Genomic DNA, 14,288 nt, shown 5'->3' on the forward strand with positions numbered 1-14,288 from the left:
AAATACCCAGCATGTTTGTTTTACGGTGTTTGTTTTATGCTTTGTGAAGCGAGACGACCAACATGTTTTAGATTATGGATATAAATGATCAAGCCTAAATGAATACATATTATACGGACTTTATGATATGCGAAGCCTCTTTCCCTCAAGTAATATGTAGTAGTTATTTATCAACTCTTCACTTGATTGCTTATCACTAGTGGTATTCCACGACATCTGATTCGCCTTGAGTGTATGAGAGATACAACGTCATACACCTCGTGATCATGAAGAGGCAGTTCTAGGCTTGTAGGGCCATTTTGTACATTTCATTTCGGTGTACCGTGCTTCACCCACACAATGTAAAGATAATGCCTTGGCAACGTATAACCACGTACTAGAACTTTTTAGATATAGAATAGAACCTGTTTGTATTGTCTAAATAAGTATGTAACTTACAGAATCTTACTATCATCTCCGAGCGGTGTAAAATGTTGCCGGCACTATACTGCATCGGGCCAGCGGCTGGATTCCCGCTTTCTGCTCAACACCGGTTTGTTCGTCTCCTCACCACAGTCTCTCCTCTTTTTCCTGTCATCTAATTACTTATGCGTGCTCTTCTTCAAGGTCTCTTGACAGCTTTGTTTCTGTTTCAGGGATTTTCTTGCCAAGCTGCAACTGATTGCAACACTGAATAATCATTTCGCATACCTCTCTACTTCTCTCCCACGACCTCCTCACCTGCGGCCAGCTAGTATAGGCCTGAATTAGCCATGGCTTACTCTCCTGCACCGGCATCGCCTGTGCATGGTGGTGGCCCTGGTCCAAGTTTGGTAAATAGCTTACACTCCAGGGGCCGATCGGCAAGCCCGCCGACCAGCGTACCTCTTTCTAAGCGAGACAAGCGGCGCAGTGCGCTGCAAGAGCGCTTACAAGACCTCACGGCCTCCTTCAGCCAAAACCGAGATACCCAGTTTCGTCAGCAGCTCCATGCCTTGCAATGTGACATGACCCTCATCAACAATGCCGATCCATACTCGCCTGGTCCTCTGCCGGACTCGTCGGAAGAGATCGCGCATTTAATAGAGACTACTGTCGGCGGGGGGAAATTCGCAAAGGAGATGTCGAGTCTAGCTGGCATGTGGTATTCGCGCTTTGTACAGGAGGTAAATCAGGTTAAAACTGAAAAGGATGCAGATTTGGCCATGCTGGTGGTAAGTGTTTCCTTATTTTAGGCCATTTTCGCTGTTTTTGCACGGTCGTGTTATTAGGCATTGGGGGCCTCTCCATTATTTCTAAAGGTTTGCTTGTGCTAATGGATTCTGTATCAGCACCGTCATTCTAGTAACCTAGAACGGTTTCAAAAGGAATACGCTTTTCGCGTTCATTTTGCCGAAGAAGAATACAAGCATCTGTCCGCTACCCTTCGAGAGCGCCTTGTACAGACAATAGCGGGCAAGAGGACTCGCCTGATGCGCGAGAAGGAGCAGCTGGATATCGCAGATACTAACGCTCTGCTTCTGCATCCCAACCAGTTCAGCATCACCAATCCCTCTAGTCCTGGCGGAATCCACGGGAACCGCAAAACCCGACACACCCGCCACCGTGTCGATCTGGTGGACGAGCTGGGCAATGGTATTCTGGCGGACTTCAATAAGAGAAAGCGGAAGGCTCCTGAGGAGGACGTTGGATCTCCGGTACGGGAGGGCGGCTACACTAACCCAGCTGAGCGTGCGAAGGCCCAGGTAGTGCAGCAGCAGCATGCCCCGTCCTATTCTATGCAGTCACTATTCACGGAGAAGGAGCTGAGTGCCCATGCTAATCAAGCGCACGTTGCCACGGTCCACTTCTTTTCTACCTCTAAGCGTGCCGACCAGCCCTCTGGTGCAGCGACGAATGGTAACAACACCGATGCAGAAGACGCGTCTGGGGCGGATGGCACGGAAGACAATGGCACTCCTGCAACCGACATGGCGCGGACCGCTAGCCAGAACTTCCACGCTACCCGCTCTACCCGTGGACATGGTAACCATGCCCTTAATGCCCTCGCCGAGCTGTCGGATAAACCGGCCGTCCGTCCCAATCTGCCTTACAACATCCTCGCCAATTACCATGCGCGACCCAGCAATAACGGCGCACCTCCGCTGCCCCCATTGATGAACGAGGAAGTGGATGACGACTGGGCCAGAATGGACCGTCTCCACGCAAAGCCAGCAGGCTATGTGGATAAGGGCTTGATCCAGTTACTCGTAGAACCGGTCCCAGCCGAGATAGACGGGATCCCGCAGAACCCACACCGATTCAGCATGTTGCATCCCGACTTCCCGCCCGACATGGGCATACATCTGCACCCGATCGAAAGTGGGAAGACAAGACCAGAATACAGCAGCGACCGCGCAAAGAAGTCCAGAACCGGATAGATGCCCCGCGTTTGTGACTCTTCCCTTATTGGCGTTTATATGATCATGACTTAGAATTCACGGGCAGCGGGAGAAGCTATAATACCATGATGGCGTTTGGAAAGGTCATTGGATGGCTGGAACGGGACGGAACAGCGTCCCATTTTTCATTTCTCAATTGTGAATTGTTTATCTTCTCTTCCTTATCTTTCCTTCTATTGATTTAATGCTGGAGTCGAGTATTTTATGTTTGGAACAGTTTGTTTGAGAAGGCATTCTGAAGATAGATTCGACTTGTATCTGGGGTTTACCAGTTGAATGTTGGAAGTAAATGTATGAGACTTGTACAGCATAGGCCAGTGCAGTGTAAAAATGCGGTGTTTAATACCATTGAATATGGATACTTCAGCGAGTTACTAGGTTCTTATCATATCTAACAATACTGAAAGTTCTGTTAAAGCTGATGGCATTAAAGGTATTATCATTGATGTTCAAGAAACTATACAAGAATGCCCTGGGTTGCACCTATAAAGCTTCCCGCCGTTAGAAATTTCTATGTCCCAACACGCACCTAAAATCCTCATCCCAATATCACCCAAACAAACAACATACAACAAATAATGAGTACCACTTAATAAACCCTGTACTAAACACAGATTAAATATATATACATAAATTGGGGGAAAAAAAAAAAGAAAAAAAAAAACCCATGTACTAGTCAACCCCCCGAAGCTAGGCCACCACTGCCATACATACACAACCTCCCAACTAAGAATTAAAAAGAGATATCATCGGACCATGTATACCGACAATACCTATAGTCATACCCAATATAGTGCAAAGTATAAGTATTATGTATATATATAATATTCCTCAGTCTATATTCTATGCTTTCTATGCCTTTCTCTTTTCTTTTCATGTTTGCTTTTCTTCTATTAATCCGTATATAGTTAAACTTTAATACTTATTTCGTGATTAAACCCGTTACTTCTATTGATTAGTAGTACTACTACGTCATTCACATATAATACAATCTGCTAGTATTAGTAGTAGAGGTAGTCTACCTGCCTAAACGATGGAGTAGAGTGAGTGGAGTATCCCTGTTCAACATACGACCCATGCATGTTTATCCCAGCTAGTAGCCGTTAGTTTCGTCTAAGATCAAGTTATAAGGGGTGGATATAATGTATACTAGTTGTTATAGTAATATACTTTATACTTTGTGTATAATACAATAATAAACTAAAGTAAATAAACCAAGTAAATATTGAATTTTAGAGTACGTAGTTACCAGTATTTATGCATGTATGCATGTGTGTACTTGATTGGTTTGAATTTGATGAGATTCTGAGATTTGTATATTTGTTCAATTGTATGTAGTTAGGGTTGTGGGTGACTTGCATTGTATTGTTGGGTTTACTACTGACTGGTTGTGTTTATTTGGTTTTTATAAGTAATACGTTGCTAAGTTGTCTGTCATGAGAATGGTATTATTGCATGGCTTATTTTGAAAACAAGACTTGAAAGCAGAAAGCAGAAAGCACGGCAGGCATTGTAAATTCGAAGAAAAGAGACTTGCTACATTTACTATCCAGATTCATCTCGGTGACCTACATGTCACGACCTATTAACAATCTGAGAAGCATGGGTTAAGTAACATGGTCTGTGAAAGCAAAATCAAATATGAAAAAGAAGAGTGTTATAATCAGAAGAAGATGCTTAAGAGAGTGGCGACTCCCATGGCCAGCCAGAAGCTGGTGGACACAGAGGAGGCAGTGTTAGCCAGGGGAGGAGGGGTATAGGTAGATGATGGCTTGGCTGTCGAGCTAGGATGATGGCTGGATACCCAGGTAGACGAGGCGGAGACCCATGGGTTCGGGATGCCCGAGGAGTGACCTGGGGATACACCGGTTGGGGCAGGGCCCGGAATCAAGCCGACGGTAGTCGAGTGGCCAGAGGTCCCGGTGGTAAAGGTAACTTGGGGCACAGCCACCGTGTAGGTGGAGTAGATGATGGTCGTGAGAGGAACCTCTGGAGCGGCGGTTGGCTGTGGTGCCGCACTGGTGCCGGTCACAGGGGTGACACCTGTTGGGGCAGGAGTGGGGGTCAGAGTGATGGTGCTCGGAATACCAGTGACAATGCCTGGGTTTCCAGGGACATAGGCAGCACAGATACCGGCGAAGTAGGAGAGCGCGGCCTGGATCTCTTCTTTGGATGTACCCCAAGCCTGAATACAACTGATAACCTTGTCCGTGAACTCATGGCTTGGGCAGAAACAACCAGGCTCCGCGTTGGAAGTACACTTGGGCAGGAGAGGGAGCCAGGTGTTGATGCACTTGGGCACCAAGTTAGGGCATGGCGCTGATGGAGGGGGTGAAGAGGGAGCAGGAGAAGAGGGAATTCCAGTTGGCTTCACGGCAGAGCTGGAGGTCTTTGTCACTGTCGAGATAGTGGTGAAGACAGACGTAGTTGTGGATCCACCGGAGGTGATAGTCGTAGTGACGGGGCAAGTGGTCACGGTTTCGTAGGTGACGACTGTCGTTGCAGCCTCGGCAGGAGTACTGATAGGCGCGACTCCGGTAGGGGCCGGGGTGAAGGAGCACTTGGTGCACACCGTGGAGGTCGAGGTCAAGGTAACGGTTGACTGGGTTGTGTAGACGGAAGTGGTGGTGGTGCCACCGGTAGTAGCAGTCGTGGTTACTGGACAGTCGGTCACGGTGGTATATGTAACGACGGTCGTGGTGGAATCCTCAGGAGGCTCCTCGGGGGAAACGCCTGTCGGGGTAGGAGAGGTTCCGCTCGGGGTGCCAGTGGGTTTGCCAGTGGGAGGAGTAGCAGTGCACTTGTTGCAAATGGTAGATGTCGACGTAAGGGTGACCGTGGACACCGTGCTGTAGACGGAAGTGGTGGTGACGCCGTCAGAAGTAGCGGTAGTGGTCACTGGACAGGTGGTCAGGGTTTCCCATGTCACCACAGTGGTGGTCGACTCTGGAGGGATGGAGGAAGATCCACCATGGCTAGTTGGGTGAACTCCCGACGAAGTACCAGCAGTACCTGTGGGAGCGGGGCTGCTTGGAGAGGGAACCTCGGAGGAACCGCCAACAGGGGAGCTTCCAGTAGGCTTCTCGGGGGTTTCGGTAGGCTTCGCTGGAGTTTCAGTAGGCTTCGCTGGAGTTCCAGTAGGCTTCCCGGGGGTTTCGGTAGGCTTCACAGGAGTTTCAGTAGGCTTCGCGGGAGTTGTAGTCGAGGTGACCGGGCAGACAGTGGTCGAGACAGCAATGGTGGAAGTGACAACCGTGGTCGAATCACCAGGGCAGTTGGTAACAGTCGGAGCACAGCTCGTGATGGTGATCAGGCTTGTAGTATACACGGTCGAAGTGGTCATCCTGACGGGAGTGCTAAGAGCAGGAGGCGTGACTGCATTGGACGATGACGGGACTGGAATCACTGGGGTAGACGAGTGTCCAGTCGCAGTCGGACTCGTATGGTGATGAGAGGGAGTCGGAGTCTTCTGGCCAGCGGAGCATTCGAACTCGATTTTCTGGATACCGAAGACTACATCATCCACGGTGGCCTCCTCTGCGAGTTCAAATCGGACGGAGCTGGCACCACCGCACTGGTCGTTGGTGACAACAGTTCCCTTCGGAGAGATTGGGGCAACATGCTTGCAGGAAGAATCATCAGGCATGTCATAGATGATCTTGATCTCAGCCTCTTCGGAGGTCACCAGGTGAAGTTTGCTGATGGAGAAGGTCTTATCGCTGCCGGACGAGACCTCCGGGGACGTCTCGTCATCCTTGGAGAGATTCGACTCAATGCATTGACCCTGAAGACGTTAATATGGACATCGTTGTATCAACCGATGCGTGCCTACTTACGGCAAAGCCACCACCAACAGCACCACTGAAGCTGCTGCTGAAAGAGAACCCAGAAAACGCGAAGCCAGCGAAGAAGTCGAAAGGACCGACGGTGAGGCCAGCCCAGTCGAATCCACCGCGCATCTCGTCAGAGCATTCATTATTGGTATTATCCGGGCTAGTATAGCAATCATCCGTGCCCCACCACTGGAGAATCATCAGCCTGGAATCACCGGGTCTTTCTATACATTAACACTTACGGCGCCCGGAGGATGAGCCTGGGCCATGGCCAAGAGAGAGGCGAGTGCAACCGAAGTAGAGACCCTCATGATTACTGAGGTCAGCGACTAATAGTGGAACGAATGGAGGTAGAACCAAGACGAAAGTAGTGGGAATAGTAGTAGTAGTAGTAGTAGTAGTCGAAGAAAAAGAAGAAGATATAGTTCAGTATTATTATTCTCGACCAGCAATAACAACAACACCGTAACAATCAGATAACGAAAGACGGGGCCACCAAGTGAACCCCGAGATGAACGAGTGTATTGAATCAAAGAGATGTAAAATAGTACAACAACGTCAAAGAGAGAGAGAGAGAGAGAGAGAGTAAAAAAAAGAAAGAAAAGAAAAAAAAGGGAAAAGGTGAACAGATGGAAACAGAAGGGTGCAAGGTCTCCGGGGGGAGGGACTTCGACTACTTATTATAAACCGGCCCGGGTTTCATTTGTCTTGTCTTGTGTTTTTTTCTTTTTTCTTTCATTTTTGATGGACCCTGTTTTGATTCGGTAATGCATGGATAATTCTTTTTACCTGAGTAGTACTAAGTCATAATACTACTGGCTCTTCATTATTCCTGAGTATTATTTTTATTTTATTTCTTGTTTCTTGTCCGACAACAATGACCCCAAAGTATAACTAACCGACCAATCAGCGATTGTCGCACCGTCCCGCTAGTGCAGGTACGTCGATCCACTCCAACAATCACGGCGCCCCACCCAGTCTGCATTATTTCCACATAACCTGCGAATTGCGAGAGTGAGAGCAAAATATGCGCCCTGGATCGCCAATTGAATGCCTCCTCTCTGAAGAACGGAGTTCAGGTACCGATGTGCGAACCGGTAGTGAAGCCTTCAGACGAACAGGTGTGAGGATAAGATCTAGTCTAGCCTATGGGGAAAGGAAACCGGTCATGATCGCTCGAACAGCCGCCGGATCGACAGAGGGTCCTTCCTCTCAGGGCAGACTAAATAGTAGAAGAATAAGAATAAGAAAATACAACGACAACACAAAAAGGAAACGGTGGTGGCGAACCGCTGCGTCCAATCCAGAATCAAATCGAAATTACGACTAATCATAGGAGGAAATAATGTAAAATATGCAATTGATAGATCGAAGGTTTAGTGGAGAGACACAAAGCAGCCCCCCGAAGGGTTACAATTCAGTATCACACCCCGCACCCATTCTCAGAGAATAGTCGCATAGTATCAAGGCTATCATGTCAAGTTATGAATGAAGGTTCACGGCAGGGCCAGAATGTGCCACCATCACCCCACAGGGCGTCTCGCTTGAAACTCAGCCAGTGTGAGAGGGTCCCCGAAGCCTCTAATTTTACGGGAACTAATTATAGGGTTCTCGATTCTTTGGCAAATATTTCCTGACATGGATCTCTCACCACGCTCCCCCCCCCCCCCCCCCCCCCCCCCCCCCCCCCCCCCCCCCCCAGCGTCGATTAACCGCCGGACCGGATCACGAACCGCCCGAACCCATCCTTTAACCCCCGATTAACTCTTTCACACTCTGCGATTAAACTCAACAGGGTGGACGTAGCGAGACGAAGATAATGAGAAGCTCGCCGCAAAGACAACAAGCAAAACCCGATCTCCCATCCCACATCAGGGAACTCTTTACCTACTACTACTGAGCACCTCCCCCATTGAGGATAGGGTGCGAACCAATCAGATGATCACTGCATCAGCCACAAGTTATTTGCGACCTATCATTTTTTTCTCTCTCGGAATGGGGAAGCATGGTGAAACCATCTGGGAACCTCTTTCCCTCTCCATCAAGGCAAAAATGTTCTCGACCGAGGAATTACCGGCTCCCCAGGGGCCATACCCTGCGATGAGGTAAGGCGCTCCATCAGTTATGCTCCGATAGCATTGCACATCATCATAAAAAACTCGGTGCACCCTCGGCTTTGGGGAATCGAGGGCGCTTGCTTGGCATGTCGCACGATGCTCAACGGGTCCATGGGTTGCATCCTCAAGCGAGACCAAGTGTGGTGGCTTGCATCGAGTGGTATCTTGTTCGGCTCTCTCTTTCCATGAGAAGTCCAGGGCATGACCCAATGGCATGAGCTACTAACGAGACGTAGTACCAAAGCTGTCTTAGCCCTCTTGTTTTGACGTAGCAAAGGTTTCTTCCGCGGACCTCCGTTGTTTGAAGCCACTGTGGACAATGCTACCCTACAACTCTCCAGGATCAAGCAATCATTTCCTTGCTGCCTACAACGCAGAACGATCTGTTACGTTTCCCCTTCGTTTTTCTGTTTAAACTTTTTTTGCATTGATAAAAATATTATCTACGCGAGGTTTGTAACGTGACAGACCTAGAACAAAGAAAAATAAAGGGGAGACACATCAACAAATCCGAGTAAACAAGAGCCATATATCCCCTTCGCCAAATATAGCATGACCATCGACTCCAGTAGGAAAATCACGTAAACTTTTGGCCATCGGATTTTTCAGACTCCATCACCAGCTTCTCCTCGACCGAGATGAATTTCCTCACAGAAAGCCTCCCATACATACACAGACCGGTCCTAATCAATCAATCAAACCTTGGTCTAGACGCCCGCTCCATCCAAAGAAAATAAAGTAAAAAAAAAATAAAAATAAAAAAACACCAAACAACCAGCCGTCGAACCTTTTATCAGCTGAAACCGAGCCGAAGTCATGGCCCCTGACGGGGAGGTCTATGCCGCTAACACAGACTTAGTAAGGTTTGGGAATGAAAAGAAGAAAATGATAGCTCTGCCGTGACAATGTGCCAGTAAATTCGAGACATAAGTGGTCATAACAGTGATGGGTATCGCAAGAGTAAGAGAGACACGTCTTTACATTAAGATGTCTGCTGTTAAATTCCTAAAAAGGGAGTTGACTACGACGGTGGGCATCCATCAGCTTCCGTCGGACCGCCTCGCCGCCATTGTAACCGCTCGCTTTGCGTTTCCGCGTAGGCGTGCGTTGATCCGTATGTTTTGCGTGTCTAAAGACACTGGCTGGTCGAGATGGTGAGTTTGCCGGCATAAACTCCCGGTGTTGGGGGAGGCGTAGCAGTGCCTGGTACCGATTGTGATTACGACGGAAAGCCGTCACAATACCACGATCCAGGTGGTTCAAGAAACGCTCCGCACTGTTTGTTTGTGAATCCCCACTGCGATTAGGGGTTGGTGTGCCGGCAGCAGCAGGAATGGTGGGTGCAGCCATCGGCGAGGCAAGTGCATCATCGTCGAATTCTTTGTCCATATCATCGTCGGAGGAGCCGTTACCAAAGTCAATAAAATCATCAACGTTCAAAGCAGCCTCTGGATCATCCTCTTCATCATCCTCAAATGAGCTATCAATGGCAAAGTCACGAGACGGATAGAAGGCCTCAGGAGGACCCATGACTTGACCACCGGTGGTAACCTCATTTCCAAGGGCCGTCATCATGAGGTTGGCGCTAGAGGCCAACATTGGACTGAGGTCAACGTGATTTGGTGATGCGAGCGCATCTGTGTCACTCTCTTCAACGAGGTGCATTGTGGTTGCCCGCGGACTATTATTAGCCGTGCCACAGATGCTATTTGTGGCAGACTCAAGCCAATCATGACGGGAGGAGGCATATGCAGGAATGATCACCAGATGCTTGCCCGTGCAGTCCACGAGTGCAACAGGCTTGTGAGGATCCGCAACGAAGGTTCCCATTATGGGCCCTCGCCGACGGGAAGTGGAATCATTCGTCTCTTCAGCAGTGGTAGCTTGGAGAGAAGCCGAGGAATCGCGGCGCAGGATAGAGCGAGGATGGGTAATTGTTGCTGGTGGGGGAAGGTCTTCATCTGTAGTCTCGCCATCATCGGCTTCAAGTCGGTTAGTAAAAGGTTAAGTTCAATGTCCATAGGTGTCTGCATACTCTCGTATCCGCTAGACTCCGATTCCTCGGAGACAGCATCCGATTCAACGTGATAAATGTTTGAATGACCATAGTCGGACTCCGCAAACAGTTCGTCGGACTGCCGACGGCGGTTGCTGTAGGTCTCGTTGTCATTCTCAATCATACGACGCAGCTGGGGATCAAGACTGTCCTGCTGGAGGAAGTCACTCGGAATTTCATCCTCTGTATGGGAATCGCTATCTGAAGATGAATCTGAGTCTTCCTCAAAATGCACCCGACGAGGAACCGGCATTTCTACGGCCGTTTCACTGGCCAAGTCGGTTTCCCCAAAGGCTTCCATGGCGCTGTAGAGTTGCTCCTCGTCGAAAAATGAGGCAGCTGAAAGCAGCATGTGGTCATCAAACACATTGGGGCCCGCCCAATCATGGGAATTGGCGACGCTGACGGTAGAGGCTGTCAAGATGCCATTGAAATCGTTCTCATCCTCTGACTCCACGATCAACAGTTCTTCCAACTTCTCTACATCCTGATCTTCATCATCGTCCCCATCGCTAATGTAGTCGACTGCAGCGTAAACATCATCGGAGCTATCTTCTGAGTCGTTATCGCCACTGCTCTTTTGGCCATCGTAGCCGTCATCATCCGATAGCCTCATCTTCTTTGTTCTTTTAGTAGATTTCATTCCCGCCTTATGAGTCTTGTCACGACGGCCATAAGACGGGCCACGGACAGCAGGTGGGTCCTCTTCGTCATCAGCATCTGACTCGTTTACATCATCGCTGAGATCTACAGAAGAGACCGATGACACGCTGGAGACGGACGAGGAAGCCCTCCGTTTCCTGTCAGCCGCCAGTGACCCAAGGGAGATTGCCTTGTTTGATATTCTTGGAGAGTGTTGCCCGATGCGGGACATGGGACTCGAGTTGCGATGACGGTTCTCCCTGCCGGCGTCCTTCGAAGACCGCTTGGGGGAGTGAGAGGTTGGTGGCATTGCGTCGACAATGGTATTGTTTAGAAATGATAATTGAAAAAAAGTACGGTTCAATATGGATCCAAATCGGTTTTGGTTACCCCGAGTTGACAAAGTTTTGTTACCCGTTTGCAAGTCTTAGTGTATTGCGTCAGAGATTCCGTAGTAGGTATAAGTAGATGATCAAGGCAAGTTTGTTGCTTTTCTTGGCCGTCAATTCGTTATAGCGTCGGGAGGATCAGGGGAGCATTCGTTATCGTTTGATAAAGGTGAAGGATAGGTGGTCAAAGGCCAGGGGTCGGAAGAGAAGAGGGGGGGAAATTTGTATCAGAACAATAGAGAACTTTTTCGAGTGTGAAAGCACCTCACCGTCCACCGCGGACGTTAAATGTGCCTCTTCTGTAACTGTACTTTGGGGCAATCTCGACGCTGCAAGACTTTGCGTCGAAAGAGAGAACAAATATCGTCAAGTCGATTGAGGAAACTCGGAGCTGCTGGACTGGGGAGCAGGAAAAGACTGCCATGCCCCCCAGCGAGGAATTTACAGCTCAACGAAGGCCATTTTGGCAACGAACTTATGACGATATTTGTTGGTAAGGACAGTGAAAAGAATTTCTATAGCGTGTAAAAAGGAGGGGAATCTGCGACGTTGGATGGCAGATCGAATGAGGGGTGGATTGGGATGTTTGGAAGAAGAAAAGGCCGGGAGAAAGAGAAGGGAGACAGAAGATCAGCTAGCGTACTGTACCACCGTCGTCACTGGCCCGTTACAAGACGGAACAGACTTGAGGATGGGGCGGGCCAATTTTTCCAATCATGGTGGGGCTTGCATCACCCGGTCGCAGTATTGCCATCTTTGATTGGTCAGGAACCACTAAAGCATGTATCATCATTGGTCGGCAGGTGCTCACCGCATCTTTTTTTTTTTCTTCCCTCTTCTTTTCTGTTTTTTTTTTTTTTTTTCTTTTACCTACCGTTTCTCCTAGCGGCCGGAGCCAATGACTGAATGGATCTGTAAAGGATTTGATTTGAGGCGATATTCATCAGTCATCGAGACTTGAACAGCCAGTAATGGGATATGGATTCGACCAGCTCGATAAGGATTCACTGCTGAAGTTGAGTCACGACCCTCGGATAATCCAGGACTCGACCAAAGGTACCTAGTTACGAAAAGAGCTCCGAAAGGCGAACTGATATCGATGTACAGTATGTATGTACGGTACTCTGTACAGGAGGATTTTCCGTTGGGTACCTTATTCTGCAGCTTGCGTCGATGATCCATCAATAACGACACTCACCCCGTACCCAGTTTTGCGTTTGCCATGTCAGAGATACAGGGCGCTTGGCCCGCTCTACAAATGAAAAGTTTCAATACGACGAAAATAGTCGGATACTCAGACAAGCGAAGAAGGGAACAGCACTATGCCTCATTTATGAGGCATATTTCTTCTTCCGACAAGCGTGACAGCGATTCAAATCTCCTACATTTCCGACATACGTACGTCTATCTACCTTCGAAACCATTCCACAGCCAAATACGGGAATAACGCACGAACTACCTACCAATAGCCCTGTAGGTGACAAGAATGTAGATCTCTTCTGAGCCTCCCATCCCCAATGAGGGGTCATGTGGAATGCGATATCAAGTATGTAAGAAAACGATCTTCCAACGGATGCGCCAAAATCTCCGTAAAATTACCAACGTTCGACGGAAAAAGCATTGCCTAAAGGATGGGACATGAATATGTAGTAGTATGTACAGACTAAGGACATACTTACATGCCCCATCAAGTCAGGGGGCTTTCTTTGAACCGTGCTTCCTGCACGAGCCTGCAGACAACTACATCATCAATCTCTAGATCACAACTGTATTTACCCGAGAAATCTGATTCATCATATGAGTCAGGAAGAATAACAAAACCAATGTATCTGCGAGTGGCAGGATTGAATTTTGTCGGCGATTCGTTGGATTGCTGCCGAGTACAGCAGAATTACAATGGTCCCTCCATATGGAAATGTCTGTAATCATTCTCTTACCTCCAATCCTGGTTCGGATTGGCCGAGGTCCGCCACTAGCGGCGGCCATCTACCGCGCCAACGACTGAAGTAATGATTCATTTGCAAATTCTATTTTATTGATTTTTTCTGGTCTAGTCCGGACGACTGTCGTCCCTCTTGCTTCATATTTTCACAATCCCTCTCCACAGTGGCAAGCAGAGGACAATAACACAAAGGAGAAGGGGGAAGAAAGCTATATTGAGGTTCATACAGGCAAATTCCCGCCGTTGCCGCCGTCAGGATATGACACGACACACTTGTCCATTACCTGGCACCAGGAAGGATTAGGAGTTAGGTAGCTATTGATGGAGTATGAGCACCTACTATTGCCTAGATCGTACATGTACATACTTACTTGCTCACCTAAAATACTTAGCCTTTGTAGTCGACACTCGTACGTATGATGCATGGCCTGATTGGATCAAAGGGGCGGTAAGGGGACAGCTGGCTGCATTGGAATGGTTGCCGGATCGTGGAACTGATTATCTATATGCAGGATGAATGGGCCATGCAGGCGCGCTATCCGGTATGGCTCAAATCCTGGGCAGTGGGCTATACAATGCGTACACTAATTAATACACGCATGGGCATAAACTGGTGAGACCGGCTGCAACATCAGCTCGTGAACCCTGAATCTATTGGGTAAAACAAAACTACTATACTATATACAGATGCCAGGAATCACCTGCATTTCTAGTCCAGAATGTTCCGTATGTATGTACAGTTGTCCGTCTCCACCGGTGGTTCGATACTATTACGGACAACAGTGCTTCAAATAGCCAGCTTTTCACGGGCGCTACATAAGAGTTAGAAGACATCATCCAATGTACTAACTACCAGGAGGTAGTCAGGGATCATGTGGCATGTAAAATA

At 48.4% G+C, this 14,288-nt stretch overlaps 3 protein-coding genes across 3 annotated transcripts; 1 reads left to right on the forward strand and 2 right to left on the reverse strand.

Annotated features, from left to right (window-relative positions):
• Positions 1 to 316: 316 nt before the first annotated feature.
• Positions 317 to 2,849, forward strand: BDV27DRAFT_123493 (Sds3 domain-containing protein). Its single transcript, XM_032065887.1, has 2 exons — positions 317 to 1,193; positions 1,311 to 2,849. Exons 1-2 carry the CDS (start codon positions 753 to 755, stop codon positions 2,397 to 2,399), a joined length of 1,530 nt encoding a protein of 509 aa, XP_031930781.1. The 5' UTR covers positions 317 to 752; the 3' UTR covers positions 2,400 to 2,849.
• Positions 2,850 to 3,847: 998 nt separating this feature from the next.
• Positions 3,848 to 6,655, reverse strand: BDV27DRAFT_123495 (extracellular serine-threonine rich protein). Its single transcript, XM_032065888.1, has 3 exons — positions 6,496 to 6,655; positions 6,257 to 6,442; positions 3,848 to 6,204 (listed from the first exon to the last, which is right to left on the reverse strand). The coding sequence occupies exons 1-3, from the start codon at positions 6,562 to 6,564 to the stop codon at positions 4,084 to 4,086; spliced, it is 2,376 nt and encodes a 791-aa protein (XP_031930782.1). The 5' UTR covers positions 6,565 to 6,655; the 3' UTR covers positions 3,848 to 4,083.
• Positions 6,656 to 8,912: 2,257 nt separating this feature from the next.
• On the reverse strand, positions 8,913 to 11,561 carry BDV27DRAFT_66677 (uncharacterized protein). Its single transcript, XM_032077255.1, has 3 exons — positions 10,406 to 11,561; positions 9,352 to 10,352; positions 8,913 to 9,214 (listed from the first exon to the last, which is right to left on the reverse strand). Exons 1-2 carry the CDS (start codon positions 11,376 to 11,378, stop codon positions 9,376 to 9,378), a joined length of 1,950 nt encoding a protein of 649 aa, XP_031930783.1. The 5' UTR covers positions 11,379 to 11,561; the 3' UTR covers positions 8,913 to 9,214; positions 9,352 to 9,375.
• Positions 11,562 to 14,288: the final 2,727 nt, after the last annotated feature.

Source organism: Aspergillus caelatus (genome assembly GCF_009193585.1).
Source record: "Aspergillus caelatus strain CBS 763.97 unplaced genomic scaffold BDV27scaffold_32, whole genome shotgun sequence".
In the NCBI taxonomy this organism is placed as follows: domain Eukaryota; kingdom Fungi; phylum Ascomycota; class Eurotiomycetes; order Eurotiales; family Aspergillaceae; genus Aspergillus; species Aspergillus caelatus.